General features: G+C 35.1%; 1 protein-coding gene across 1 annotated transcript in view; it reads right to left on the reverse strand.

The window, feature by feature from the left end:
- Window positions 1-903: 903 nt before the first annotated feature.
- The window catches only part of ADGB (androglobin), a 72,177-nt gene continuing 57,386 nt past the window's right edge, over window positions 904-15,694 (reverse strand). Inside the window, exons 28-35 of the mRNA XM_042818441.1 lie at window positions 14,818-15,014; window positions 13,499-13,610; window positions 9,110-9,297; window positions 7,806-7,961; window positions 5,778-5,886; window positions 4,415-4,523; window positions 2,917-3,100; window positions 904-1,323 (exon numbers count right to left, since the gene is read on the reverse strand). Coding sequence (XP_042674375.1) covers window positions 1,129-1,323; window positions 2,917-3,100; window positions 4,415-4,523; window positions 5,778-5,886; window positions 7,806-7,961; window positions 9,110-9,297; window positions 13,499-13,610; window positions 14,818-15,014 — 1,250 coding nt within the window. The 3' untranslated portion in view covers window positions 904-1,128. The remainder of the gene's footprint in view (window positions 1,324-2,916; window positions 3,101-4,414; window positions 4,524-5,777; window positions 5,887-7,805; window positions 7,962-9,109; window positions 9,298-13,498; window positions 13,611-14,817; window positions 15,015-15,694) is intronic.

Below are 15,694 nucleotides of genomic sequence, written 5' to 3' on the forward strand. Positions count from 1 at the left end.
AGACCAGCAGAAGCTGAACCTCTGGTGTGCCATTACGATTCAGAAGAAAGACTAGTTTCAAATGTGATGGCTACCCAGTATCAGTGGCCAGGACACAAAGGGTAACATTCCTTGTGATCTGTATTAAATAGGTGACTCACAGTCTCCAGTGTTGCCTAGATAGTGGAGTGGACATATTGTATGTATACGACATGTAGGCAGTCTAGCTTCCCAGGCGTCTGCATGTGAATACGAAGACAGAGAGTTCTTTAAGCCATTTATAACAGCTCCGTCTGGACGAGTTTTCAGTGTTGTAAGAGCTCTAATCATTTTCTCTGAGTATGGAGTGCCAGCTATTGCACAGGTATTTTTTTTTTGTTTGTTGACAGTACTAAAAAGTTTAAGAATTCTGAGCAGAAGTATTTTATCCTTCATGCAAAAAGCCACGATTGCCACTTCATTCACATACAGGTTCTACTTTTAAGAAACACTTAAGTTTCAGCTGAGCAATCACTTCTCCAAAGACACTGTAGGGAAAAATAAAGCTTAGGAAAGAGAGTAACAGGATTTTAGGGAGCATTCGAGAAGCCTTGAGTGATTGTGCCATGAGTTTTCCACTACAGGGAGTTACTGTGAGATTGAAAATCACTTATCAGAATGATGCCACATGTGAATGAGAACAAATACTATAGTACAGGGATAGTCTGTGTCTATTAAAGCAGGCTTTGGGAAGCCTTCTAATGACTGCATATGAGATATGTGGTATGCTACTATTTAATTAATGACTTAAAAAACTGATAGGTTACATTCACTGTAACAACTCTGGCTTGTTTTTGACTGGATTGGCTGGAAAAAAGCAGGATAAGAGCATGATTGTGGGAGAAAATGGAATACAGTATAGATATCTGTTGCAAAATTTTATTTCCAGTAAAATGTACAAAAGTTAATAGCAATGAGTACCACGTACAAAAAGCAAAATATCAGATACTGTGTTAAAAGAATTCTAGATCAATTTTTTTTGGTAGAGCCAAGCAGAGAGATATAATGTGATACACTTGACACAAACACTGGAAAATAGCAATTAGTCTTTTTAATCTTGGCATATAAATTTAATTTCCAAAACAGTTAAGTTAAATTCTGTAGTACTTCCTACTGCTTTCTTTTCCCCAAACCTTTTCCTTGCTTTTTTTGGCGTGCATCTTGGCTTTTCTTCTCTTGCTCTGTTTGCAGCATTGCTTCATGAGCTGCCAGCTCTTCACGTTTTCTGAGTTCAGCCTTTAACAGCTTGCTTCTGTATGCTTCCCGAATGCTGTGAACTCTGCCTCGCATTTCATCTAAGGATGCCTAGGTAGGCAGAAACAAAAAGCAACATCCTCACGCTAACGCATGAAACTGTGTTTCATCACAAGCAACTGCATCATTGAGGTTGTATTTCACTGTCTGACAATATAAGTACAGGTAAGGCACATCTCCTTTCCCTTGGAGTTGGTCATGCATTTTTATTGATCTCTTATGGAGACATAGATATGTGTCAGTCTTTCACCATGAATAAAAAAACAAAGTTCATGAAAATTCTTTTTAAATTGCTGGCTGAATAAAATAATTATGGGCAAGGAGAATAGGGCAACATAGTTACCCATTTGTATCAAGTATAGATTCAGTCACTGACTCGTTTTGTTGTCTTAAGCAGTTTCCTTAAAAAATAATTTTCAGAAGTACTCAAATGGTTTAGGAGATCGCATCTCATTTTCAAGAGACTCGAGGAGCCTAAATCACACTGACCTTCAATGAGACTTAGGCCAAATGAGACTTGGGCACACAATTTTTTTTTAATGTTTCCATCCTGGGAAATGGGGATACCTGAAGACATTTAACATAATTTTCTGCAGTCTACAGGTGAAAAAACTGTAAAAGTACTAATTAGCACAGTATGCATATTCACAAGTAACTCACATTTTAAATTACTACTGTGAAAAATTGTAAATGCGTTTTCTAGAGAAAGCTGAGAAATTGCTTAAGAAATATTTGCCTATAACATATGTTTGTCATCCAAAATTACAGCAACATCTGAAAACTTGGACATGTTATTATCAAGGATTAGGGATCAGTCAGTCACTGGTAGAGGACTATGGCTCCTTTCAGGCTTATAGCTAAGTATTACAAATGAAGCCGGGTGTTTGTTCCGGAGGCATTTTCAAGTTATTTCTGTTAAGAAGTTGATCAAATCCAAAATTATTTTTACTGTTTACAATTTTATGGGTTCCACAGAGTTACTAGACCATTTTTAGTAGTAATTGTATAGCCTCTATGTGACAAAACATTTTGCTCCTGTCAACAATCTAAGGTTAAGCCAATTTTGTTAGGATATTTGTACCATGTACGATGCATTGATCACGTTAATCTTAAAAATGGTGCCTTCACTAATGATACCAGAATATCGTGTCTTTTGGTATCATGCATATTCCAAGAAGGCTCTATTCTCCAACTTTGCTGTAGGACATACAAGGAGAAGCTCACTTCTTACATAATTATCTTTCTTTTTTTTTTTTAATTACTTTTCCAAACCTCATAATTCCATAACAAAAAACAACCAAACAACAGCAACCACCACCAACCAAAAGAGAGCACTAGTCATATTATAAAACACTCAATTTATTCTCACTTTAAACAATACTATTATGGTGACAGTCTTAAAATTACACATTTGCAAGGAACTATAACAAGAACGTACTACAAATATTTAGAATATTGTATAGTATATTAATATATTTTTTTTCTTCAAGGCTTTAGTTTTAACCATTGTTCAAGTTAAAGCTTGTATACTGATTCTAATTACTGATACCAGATACAAATGTTTAAAGAATTGTTGATCAAGATATTCATGGTAGTGGTGGATATTACAGGAACAGTTACTGGAACGTAATCTGGAAAACTCACCTGTAGATTCTCATACATTTCAAGCAAATTTTGCTTCAACAAAGCTCTAGCATGTTGATCCATTTCTCTTTGTTCCAAAGCCAGCTCTCGAAGTTGCCTAAAATGGTTAATTTTTTCCACTTTGCGTTTCTCTTGCTGTTGAATTATAGATTCATTTCTTAACACGGATTCAGACATTGTTTTTCTGAAGGAAATAGAAAGATATTTGTCTCATTTCAAGTACAATTTCAGATGGTTTATATTTACCTATATGCATATATTTGGTTTATATCAAGCAAAGTAGGCATTGTACAGTTCAATATGATTAAGGGATCACTTTTCCTTTCTTGTACATAACACTGATGAGGAAATATATTGCTGAGGCCAGGTCTTCTTATACTTGAATGTCTACTTTAAAATATTGGTAAAATCATGCTCATCTTTGAGCATATGAAAAACTCCTACATGTGACACTTATTTTTAATTTGCAAGAAATATCTTAGTTCAAGATGTTTTAGATATTATAATTTAGCACTAAGACAAATGTATTTTTTTTCCATGGGCATAATGGCAGTTAAGTGGATAATATTTTGCAGTAATTTGACTCAAATGACTTGTGTTACAGTGGAGGAGCTGAAGAAAAATTAAATTCTTCCAAAACTCAAGCCCATGGAAGATATTTTGACATATTTTCTGATCTTCTAGTGTTATTAATTTCAATATAACACCATTGTCCCTTTAAATTAAAAACTGAGCTTGAGGAATTTTTCAGCACATTCTGAAGTCTTTTAAGAATGAGTGAGATGCATAAATGCCACACTGAATACAGATGGACTTAAGCTTGAACTGGGTTCTGTCTGCAGAACAGCAAACATACAGGTATATGTTTATGAGGTAGATCCTGACACATGCAATAAAGAAAGTATTTATTTTGAATAAGGAATATATTTTTTCAGTTATTGAATAAATTGCATTTGTTAAATATCTTATTAGAATATACCATCATATAATGACAAACTTCATACGTACTCCTTTCAAGATAACCACTGAAATAAACATATTTGGCTGCATATGCGTTTCCTTAAGGATTTTATGTCACATTTTCATTACAGCAAAACAACTCCTTTAACGTGCGTAATCTTAAAGAAGGGGCATAAATTATAACAGGATGTAGGAAAGCAGAGATTTAAAAAAACCTATGTCAGGTAAATCAAAGTGGAAAATGACCAGGATGCCATCTACACTCACTACTACATGATTCTTTGTATACAGCATAAAGGACAGACAAAACGCGGACTGGATTTTCACAAAAGACATTAACAAGAATGTGACAGCATTGTTGCTTATGCCAATGACATGTGAGGGACAAAGTCTAAATTCACATCTATTACATTGTATTCAAATATGAAGATATTGTTTATAAATATATCGCATCTACTGATTTCTGTATATTGAAACCCTTAGTCAGCCTTTCAATTTGGCATCTCACAGGCATTAATTTTTCCTTGATACAGGGTACCTCATGTAAGGACTAAGATCTATAGGCTCCCACTTTTTTTGCTCCATTGGTAAACTTGAGTCAATTGCTGTTTGTGATGCTGCCTTTTCCACAGTAAGAGAAGAAGAACCTACAACAAAAGAGATTCAATTGGTTACTCAGCATGCCAGGAGGGTCCACCTAAATTGTAACACAGTCATTTTTCTCTTTTGGCTCAGCAAAATATCTTACTAAATGAGAATATGGATTGGACATGTTTTTTACTTCTAACACTTATAATAGAATCAAAGATGCTGGAAAAAAAAACCAACTATATATGCTAGAGTGAAGCTTGTATATGTACTTTAGATAAATCAACACAACACATGAGGGAGTAAGACAGAATTATCAATTTTAAATGCCTAAAGAATTAAAAAAAAAAAAATCAGCATGGAATCACATTATTTTATAAACAACAAAAAATCTATAAAAATTGGATCACTCCTGTCTACAATTCAAAGAAACAGTATTTTCTTTTGGGCATATGTTTTGTTTGGGAAATGCCAATCTCCAAAAAAAAGTCCCATGAAAATTTGTCAGTCTTCTTCTTAGGATGATTTAACCACATGGATGGTACCTGATTTATATTTTAATGCAGACTTCTCAAAACACAGTGACACATTTGATACTAAGCATGCCACTGAGTTGCATTGTGATTGTTCCAGCACTTTTGTTTTCCAGTTCACTTGGCCATATCAGAAAAGCCTGTGAAATTTGGTGAGATTTTATGATGTCTGAAGTAGATTATACCATGAAAACTCTTATTACTCTATTAATTGTAGTAGTCAATTGAAACAACTACAAATCATTTAAAAGATATTTCTATACTAATGACCACTGCTTCCAAATTTGAAACTGAACGAGTATTTCCCACTGAACTTCCAGAAATGTCAGCTTAGCTTAGGGTTGGAATTCTACTGTGAAAGGACTGCCTAAACTTGGCTTACGGGTAACTTAGCAGCCTATGAGGGCTAAGAAGCTGTATCTGTGTCTGAGGCTGGAACAATGCAGCAATTAAAACAGAGGGTATAAAGAAGGCAGAGACTAAGCATGCAATTGTGGATTTGGACTTCATTACTGAGGCTGCTCTTTCCATTTACTAACAGTATTTAATGCAAATGCCTTTGTTAAAAAACTGAATGATTTATGCAGAATGCTTTAAATTATATTTAATTTCACATTAAAACACTGGTTGTGATATGTATACAGTGCATTTGAGACCTCATAGTAGGAAATCCTGTATCATGGACTTTGTTTTTCTTTTTTTAAAGTGATTAATATCCCTTTATATTTTAAAATTATAATGTTCAGAAGGAAGATGACATGCTGAAAGTTACACCCTTACCTCTTTCTTTTGATTTGGATGATAAAGTTCCAATGTCCATCCCAGCTATGGGCTCCTCAGAATCTTTCGCAACATACTTATTAATAAATTGCATGCGTTCCTGAAAAGCCTACAGATCAAATTTTTAATTGAATACTTTAATTCCAAACCATTTTCTGAAGTAGGAATCTTTAAGTGATCAATGGTGCAGTAAATCTTTGAACCCAGCACATGTTGAGATATGATGCTACTTTATTATTGCTAGTGAGTACACTTCACTGGTTGGATCTATGATTCTATGATCTATGGAAACATCACTTTCAACAATATGAATAGCATTAGTGAGACAACAGATAGAAAAAAAAAAGAAGATAAACACAAGAGGAATGTGCTTCGTGTCAGTCATATTCAAGTCATCACTGCAGTAGATTTTTTTTCTGAAATAATGACTTGTAAATATTAACCATCTAATTTTTCCAGCTATAGATAGTAGGTATCCCAAATGATAAAACGATGCTGTCAGTAACAAACCTAACACCAAAATGCACTATACAACTCTGCCTGAGGCAGGAATTAGAAAGGATGCTAAAGTTCCCATTACAAGAGGCTTCGAATACATACATTAAAGATCACCATGAACTACTGGAAAACCCTTTATCTCTCAGTAGTTTAAAATAATGTTTGGATTTTTAAAAATAAAACTCTGAAAGTAGGGTCTGTTCCCTCATAGCTGAATAGAGGTTCAGAACTCCTCTCACTGCATCTCCTTAGGGAGCTAGCGCTTCCTCCTAAGAGCTCCTGGTGACTTGGACTTCCTCCTGAGGAATGGAAGCTATGGGTGCAAACCCTTTCAGGCTCAATTGCTTCTGATGCTTAAATACAGACATCACCACTCTGCTTGTCCTTTCAGATGGTGATTTGGGCTCACTGGGCTAAGGGTTCAGATTGTCAGAATGGGCAGAGGAGCCAAATGTTACCCTGGAACCAGGGAACCAATTCCCAGAGTGATCAGGTGTGTGATGTAGGAGACAAGCGATCAGGAGGAACAGAGAAAGGAAGCTACTTAGAACAGCAGACACTCAAGTTAAACCTTTTTTCATTGTATTAGATGAAGTTGCCAAAATTTTCTTAGCAACTACTTTGGAATAGTATTACAGACCTAAGAGGCTACTAAAATGGAAACCTTTAGCTGTAATTAAGTTGATTTTCAGAGTAAATCAAAGGCAGTGAAGATAGAACCACTATTCTGGAGAGACTGTGCACATCAAAGGGGAGACATTTCCAGCTCATCTTCAGGAAGCTGAAGATTTTCAGTCTCAGCACAGCCAACCAAATCTGCAGAGTAATGCATCTCTTCTTAGATCAGAATGTATAAAGTAATTTTGGAACGTTTTATGAACTTTGGATATGCTGAAAAGAAATGAGAAAATTTGCAAGCATAGCTAGGGAAGACTCATGACTGAGGCTTCACTTCTCAGAGCTAGATACCTTTAACACTGTTGTGCCAAAGGAGCCAACTTGCATTTGACACATTTGAATTATCTGAACTAGTACTGCTTCTCTAAACAGTGAATTCATACAGAGCAGTATATACTGGCTCACAGGTACCTGCAACTTGGAATGAATTTGGGAATTCTAAATGTAGGAGACAATTAGATTGATGATGTGACCAGGTGCCAGTTTATCTTTCTGTTACACTTATAAAAGCGTATTTCTTATTATATTCTCATTATGTTCAGCTTGCCACAAGTGACAGCTTTGCAGTTGTGTAGAGGCAGTGGGTGTTGTAAAGAGAAACATTTTCTGTTCAGTAAATAGAACCTTAAAGTGTCAGTAATCTCAAGAAATCTGAAGAGACAGTGTAGATTCCTGCCCACAAGTCATGCACTTTTGATTCTTTAGGCTGTGTAAAATTCCCTGTCATCCACAAAATGATGAAGAGAGGGAGTCATATGAACTCGTTTTCTCTGTTGTGAAAACTGCTCTGTTATCACAACAGCTCCTGCAACTTGTGAAGACATATTACCATGCAGATTGCACTTCGATTACCTTGACAGCTCTTCCTGGCTCTGCAGACTCCCATGCTTGCTTCATGGCTCTGATCTCATCTGCTCGCTGTGTGTCTCTCTTCACCTCCAGAATTTCCATCTCTCTCTGCTCACTAACGAGACGTAAAGTCCAGTATGGTTTGTTTACAGCATCTTGCTGAAAGTGGAAGTACCATGGACATGATTATTGGTATTTATTGGTATTTACCTATGACCACTATTTAAGACGAAGCTTTGTACTCTGGTAATTTTCATTACTGGCAGACATTATACATCAATAGAATTTGTCATGCATTGCTAGACAACAACTGACTGCCAAAGGAAAGGAAAGGAAAATTTCTCTGGAATATTCCAAACTTCAAGATCTTTTGTATACTTCTTTTCCCCTCTACCCATAGCCAATACAGCATGCTCTACACTCCAAGCTCTTCTCAACTGTCTGAATAGGAGTATTTGCAGCAATTTTATTCATCACTGGAGCTGAAGGCAGAAATCTGACACAGCCTGAAGTTGTATGACATTTACATGGCCAGCTTTCTCAAATGCAGCCACTCTGACTGCTCTGCTAGAAGGGTTAAGGCGCCGTTCCTGAAATGTGCATAATTAGGTGTGGATGTGAATCACAGAGAAGCTTGCTGTTCAACAACTTAATCAACAAAACAATACAGTGGAGATTTCTTCATTAAAAAATCTATGGAAAAGCCCTCTTCATGAACTACTTCCCATGAACCAGGAAAAATAAAAAACAACCATGAGGACCTGTAAATTTCTTTGCCTTTCATTAATCTCTTTGCAATCTATAAAGTCAATTACTCCTTTAAAAGCTGGTCAACCACAGCACAATCAGATCATCCTACCACAAAGTGACGAATTTGCAAGTAGGCAAGTAAATATCAATTTTTATGCCACAATATATCCACAAAATAATGGCAATGGAAAGACCTATTTTATTTCTCTGATGATTCTGTGAAAACCAGTACAACCGACTCCAATTGGACATAAATATGGCAAATTAATGGAATTTAACAAACAGAGATTAGAGACAGAAAATAAACATACAAAAGAAACACTCAGTGGTTGCTTTATACATTAGCAAAGTAATGAGCACATCTCTAATGTAGGATATAGGTCTTTTGCATGTGTCATTCAATCATCCTCAGGTGCGGAACATGAAGGTGATGAAGCAGGGCATAGAGAAACACAGGAAATACACTAAAAGTGCTAGTAATTCTGATCTGCAAAAGCTTTTACACTTAGTACAGTGATTTCACATTCAACAAATCCAAGTTTTTAGATTTTTCTCACCTGAAATTCAGGTTGAAATACAAGAGACATAAGTGATCCTTTTTCTTTATTGGACTTCTCCCTTTCTGACTTCTCAGTTGCTTTATCTTTCAATTTTTTGGTTGATTTTGGAATACTTGCAGACCTTTGTCCTTCAAAATGATAGAGCTTTAGGTGAAAACTGTGGTCCTCAAGCTTTTGCCCAGGTGCTGTTCACGCATATTTATGATGCACGATGAATTAGAAGATACCATTGTCATCCATAAGTGTATTAACCCATGTAATATCCAGGATATAACAGCACAAAACAGCCACAGGAAAGACAAAGAAAAGTCTTATGTAATTAGTTGACACTGTTAAGTACTACACCAATATTAATTGTTGGAGCAAGAAAGAATCTGGAGACAATAAAGCTTTTGAAAGCAGGCTTAGGAAGTAGACTTATTACAACAGCTTCCATTGTCCTTAACAGCATTTTACCCAGGAATTAAATAGTTTACCGTGGTTCATGCATATCAATAACTGCCCTGTTGTTCTGTGTATAAATCAGTCCAAAGAGGAGAATGATATTCTGTAGCTAGCAATCTGATTATTAGTTTTCTTACACAGTCTCTGTCACAAAGGTGAAAAGCTCAAAGTAAGTAAAGTCAGTGTTCTCATTGCCTCATGTCCCTGTAAGCCTGAAAAACTGAAGAGCAGAACACACACACACGAAAAAAAATCGAAAAATGTAAGGAAAATAAGGCAACAAAACATATTCAAGACTCAGTGCATACCTGGGAAAATCAAAACGATCATTCTCGGATCAATCAGAGAAATTTTTTAAAATTAATTTTAATTAATTACTTAATCAGTACATGCATATGCTGTATGTATGATCTTTGTTAAATTGAATAGCTGATAGCTAACATACCACTTTCATTCTTCACTGTCTTAGATGGTAAGAACCATTAACAAGCTTTTTTTCATGCTGTGAATTTTTTATAAAAATAAAAAAGAATAAGTAAAGCCTGCAATAGCAAACAGCTTTAATAGCATGGGAACACAGCAAATGAAACAAGCTGGACTGGATTCACAACAGTACAGGATTAAAGATCAGAGTCTGAAATCTCTATTTCACTTCACCTTCATGCTGCTTGAAACACTAAAACAAATGCTGAAAAGTGGGATTTGATCAATGCAATCAAACAGGCAATTTCTCTTGGCATAAAAGAGGAAATGAGTCTGAAGATAATAATGAGGTATCTTTCACTTAATGCTGTGTTTCTAACCTCTTTCCACTGAGGAAAGATAACTATGCTGCTTGATTTGATCAGAAGTCCGCTGAAGATAATCCACTGGCTTTAATGAGATTTGGATCAGATATTCAATGTCAGGGTTATACGAAAATATAACATGGTAAATTTGAAAGATATACAAGCAAATTAATAATACACTTATACTAACTACATGCACAAATACATATGATATGTATGTATATCATATCATACATTATACACATGTTTATGTATACTTTACATTCTTACCTCCTTATGCTACTTACATAACATACAATGGTACCAAAGAGCTATGTTTAAATTCATTCAGTGCAACCAAAACATACAATAAAGAATGAAAGCAAAAATTAAAGCAGTCTGCACAAGTACTGAAAATAACAAAACATCTCCAGAAAAAATGCAAATATAAAATAAATACTGACGGCATTATCTGAAGTTATAATACCATTATATAAAAACCTTTCCATTTAATTTCACACTGTCACAACATATTAGGAGACAAAGACTATTTGTGTAAAGAGATGCTACGAACTTTGGCTTCTATAAAGATTTTGTAATTCTGACTTCTAAAATTTTGCTGTTCTAGACTTCCATACATTGAGGAGTTATTAAATAAATAACATGGGAACAGATGAAACAACAGGGATAAAATGATAAAATGCCAATTTCTTAGTTAATGCCTTTTTAATGTTTTGTTTACACAAAGTGTTATTTAATAAAACATATTATGAGATATCATATACAAAAATTGTGATTAAATATTAGTAATGAAATAACATTGCAAGCAGTTCGTCTTACGAATACTGTCAAACAGCAATATTAAGGGTTTATGAAAAAAGAAAAAGGAGAAGCATCAATAAATAAAAAATACAAAACTATTATTGGATAACTTAATTTCTACCAATTTTTTTTTAATAATTACTTGTATTACCAGTGAGTAATATGAGTCTTCTAAATGGAGATTACAATTAAAAGATTGGTAAAGGATAACAGAAAGCAGAAATATGTTTTTGACACAATAAATCAGCTTTAACACAAAGCTAACTCCAGATGGCACCATTGCCTTGCATGAAATATTAGTGCCTGAAATTTGAGATTTGCTCCAGGAATTTTCCACTTGTCTCACTGCAGTTTTCTTAAAAATCACACTGAGTGGACGTTGTTTTAGATAAGCATCAACACTGCTATAGTACAAATTGTATGGTTGATAAGTGATGCTGACAGCCTTCAATGGTAAATCTTAGTATTCAGATCGCTTTAATTTGAAAACTGGTTCCCAATCAGCACAATATTCAGAAATTAAATGTTGTTTACTCCAAAATATCAACCTGTACAGTAAGTGCTCCAGATAATATTGCTGCTGGTAGGGAGTACATAAAATAAGTACTAAGCAGCAAGTACAGTAAGTGTTGAGATATGTTCTCTATAAATTCTCTTAGTGGCCTGAACAATCTAGTTTTTATTCCATGTGAACACAGTCAGATTGCATTCTTGTATAAAGATAAATATTCAGTTAATCTGAACAGTGAAATGAGTTTTGTTTACTTTGAAAAGCAGCAATTATAGCAGGACACAGAAATCACAACTTTAAAAACTTCCTACTACGAAATTTCTTTTTCACAGATAGTGACTTGAATCTAGTTGACTGTATATGGGACAAAGTACCAGTTAAAATGGTAAGGGAAGCTATGAATAGCAGTACTGCTACTGGGAAGCAAAGATTAGAGTACCCATGCTATTGACGAGCTCCAGTATCAACAGCTGAGAACTAGCAAATTAATTCAGTGATCAAATGACCTCTTTTGAGCTACGGCTTCACAGACCACTGTGGTGGTTGTATGAAAGGGTACACATCAAAAGCATGGCTAGTATGTTATGTGCAAGCTGCAGCCAAGTCAGAAGAACAACTGTGTAACAGGGTGTGATTATGTGAACAATACAACAACCTAAAAGAGGGTGAAGCAACAACTGAAAAAGCTGCCTGTACAATACATCTGTGAGACACAGCTCCTTGAATATTATTATATCCGTAATAGAATGCAATCTATCACACTTGCAACTCATGCAGATGCCTCTTGCCATACCAAAAAGTCAGATATCAATCCACATTTTGGTGCTCTCTCTCTCTACATGTTATGAAACTGATGTTCTGTTAGCTGTAGTGACAAATAATGTCTAGTACTATCTAAATTGAAATTGAATGCATGAGTTTGCAAGACAATATATTATAGTGGAATATGTATTCTAAATGCCTTGAGAAATTTGCTGTGATTTAGAAGCAAGGGCAATAGATCTTCATTTCAAAACACTTCTCAACTAAACAAGAAGAATATGAAAATAACAGGTCTTCATTTAGGCCATTTAGTAGAATTTTACACACATACTGGTGCAGTTAGCACGTGGATGGCAGGATAAGCCCATTGGTGCTGTCTGTATTCACATCAGTGCTTTGAGTGCCTGTCTGGTCTGCCATGTCTGTACATAGCATCAATGCCATGTTCCACCTGTGCATGCCTGCTGGGAGTGCACCATCTGCCTCACTACTGGTTGGACCTGGGGACATGGAGCTCCTGCAGCCTCACCTCACTCCGTAGATCTAGCCTGACGTAATTTCTTCTACAGTGTTAAAAGTCTAAAATGTGTGTTGACACTGGTAAAAGGAGAAGCAAATATACAATATTTACTTAAGATTCCTCTGTCCACTTCCTAATTTGTACACAGAGCACTTTCTAGTCTTGTTTCCTGCCTAAATTCATCTCCCAATACTACAGAAGTAACGCAGATGTGGAAAGAGGCCTTTTTTTCCTCCTGTTCACGTGTTTTCTTTTGTCAGAACACTGTGCCTTTATATTTACACTTCATTGGTCTCTTAGACTGCTTTGGCAACTGTTCTAAGAAGTTTAGGTACATTTTGCAGAGTATCCTTTTATTTCTGTATCTCTTGTTAACTGAAGGTATAGAAGTACATAACCAAACCCTAGTTCTATGAGCCACAGAACAAAAAGCATTATTGCTTAATTATTTTACTCAGGAAGCAAATAAAAGAAATGCCATATGGTCTTAGTTTTTAGCTATATAAAAATTTAAAAATAAGTAATGTGAAGCATCCAAGTACATACTGAAGGTGGCATACCTTTGAGTTCAGTTTTCTCTGTTTCTTTCAGTGACTGGACAAACAGAATCTGGCTCTCAGTGAGTGGCCAACTATTATATAACACCAATGCCTGTATGATATACCTGTGAGGCTGTGAAAGAAAATGCGATACGTGAACATGCTGAGGACATAACAATTACAGTAAGTATTTAAAAGTCCTGTAGGTTAGCAAAGTGGCAACTGTTGAACTCAGCAAATGAAACACATGATTACTTTACAAGCTTGTACATAACAGTATTCACAAGAAGCTTAAAAAATTAGTGTTAATTCCACAGATTTCATTTTAATTCCTGTGAAATTAAACAATTACTCATGTGTTTATCAACTGAAAATAAACTGAGCTGTACAATAAGGAGCTACATTCTTTAAAGACTTCCATGTAACTTTCCTATGTATGCCATGTGCTAAGACAAAGAATTCTGTCTTTCATTTTAAGTCCTACTACAGAGCTTTGAACACTAATATCAGCACTCAATGTCTTGAGTTGAAATAGAGGTGACAGGATCAGTCGGTTATTTCAAACATTTTCTACACTGAAAAGGAAATCATACCAATACTTCTTTTAAAAATTGTTTTCCAAATTTTAAAACCAGATTTAAGTCAAAAGAACAACTTCAGAAATTGTCTTTTTTTTTCTTTTTTTGTTTATTTTTAATATAATGTTGCAGTTGAACCTAACAATCGGGAAGAAAAAAAAAACACACAAAAACACCTGGAGACAGAGAAACAAACAATGCTTGAGAAACAAAACACTATTTTTAAGATAGACAAATAATACCTGATGAAGTCAAGGGAAATGCATGATTCTGACAAACCTCTCTAAGGAAATTAAGGGCTGAAGAAGCAAATTCATGTGTTAGCAAAGCATTCAGCTGGCTGGTAACAGGTACGTCTCTAGTAAAACTACTAAAATTGCCTTTCTCTTACACTGCGTTTGAAAGACAACTCAGACTGAAGCATCAGAAATTTAAGTTGTTAATGGTATTTTTTTGGCCCTTAGCTGCAAGTCACAGTATACTTGCATTGAACTTTGCAAGTGAAGACTGTCTGAAGACTTAACATGTCTACCTCGATTTGAAAATAAAAACGAGCTCTTGTTAGTTGATTATTCATGTAGATATGTTATCATTTCTCCATGGCCTCATTCACCAACAATCTTAATTTTGGATACTCTGTTCTTGCCTCCTGTTATCAGATCTTAAAATGAATTGAAAAAATTATCAATACCCCTTTATGTTTTCCTCACACACATACACTCTCCAAATCTCCCCAAGTTCTGGTAATTTAAAATCTCTTACTTGTTGTGGACTTCCCTGATTATTTTCAAAGTTTTCCAAGGGGAAAGATTCTTCTTCTAACACAGACAGACGTTCTTGGGAAATTCCTGTCTTGAAAGAACTTTTGGTATCCTTTGGAGCTGAAACATGACTTCTTCTTTTAAATCCACTTTCTGATTCCTTCTTTCCAACGCTTCGAATAATCTGGCTTTTACTTGCTGCAAGATTAATAGTATCAGTGTAAATTTCCAAACGTTCTATGAATTATTAGTATGAGGTAAGCAGATTTCCCCAGAAAATATACAAAAGAAGAGTATTTTCTCATGCTGCATTATCATCAGAACGTTCCAATTGAAATTATGGTTATTAGAACTATTACCCTGCATTCATTCAGCACACAAATCACAGATCACTTCAAAGTAAATAATGAGAAATTTGAATAACTACCTAACTGCTGCTTACTGTTCATCATAATTCTAGTAACTTCTGTCCTTACAGAAGTCTCTTATGTCAACATGAATCATCATATTTAACTAAAGCCAATCTTAACAGGAGCCAAAGAACTGTTTGTGATCTATCATGTATAACATTACACCCTGGTCCCTTATAGAAAATATTAATGTGTATAAACTGTGAAACCAGAAATGCGCTAAAGAAAGGCTATAATGGAAACACTAATCCACAAAACTTGAACTTATGCTCGTTCACATGAAAGGAAAATCTCTCAAAAGGGAAGTGAGCAAGAGTGAGTAATTATTTCTCAGGCTAAAGAATTCAAGACCGTTGTGGATTTAGATGAAACCAGCACATAACTCTTGTGATAGATGGAAATAAAATAAAAGCCTAGGAATTCTGAAGGTAGCTGAAAATAAGTTACACTAGCTTAAGACTCAGATTG

Source organism: Centrocercus urophasianus, unplaced genomic scaffold, assembly GCF_019232065.1.
Source record: "Centrocercus urophasianus isolate 14NV4802_14NV808 unplaced genomic scaffold, USGS_Curo_1.0 seq_10, whole genome shotgun sequence".
NCBI lineage: Eukaryota > Metazoa > Chordata > Aves > Galliformes > Phasianidae > Centrocercus > Centrocercus urophasianus.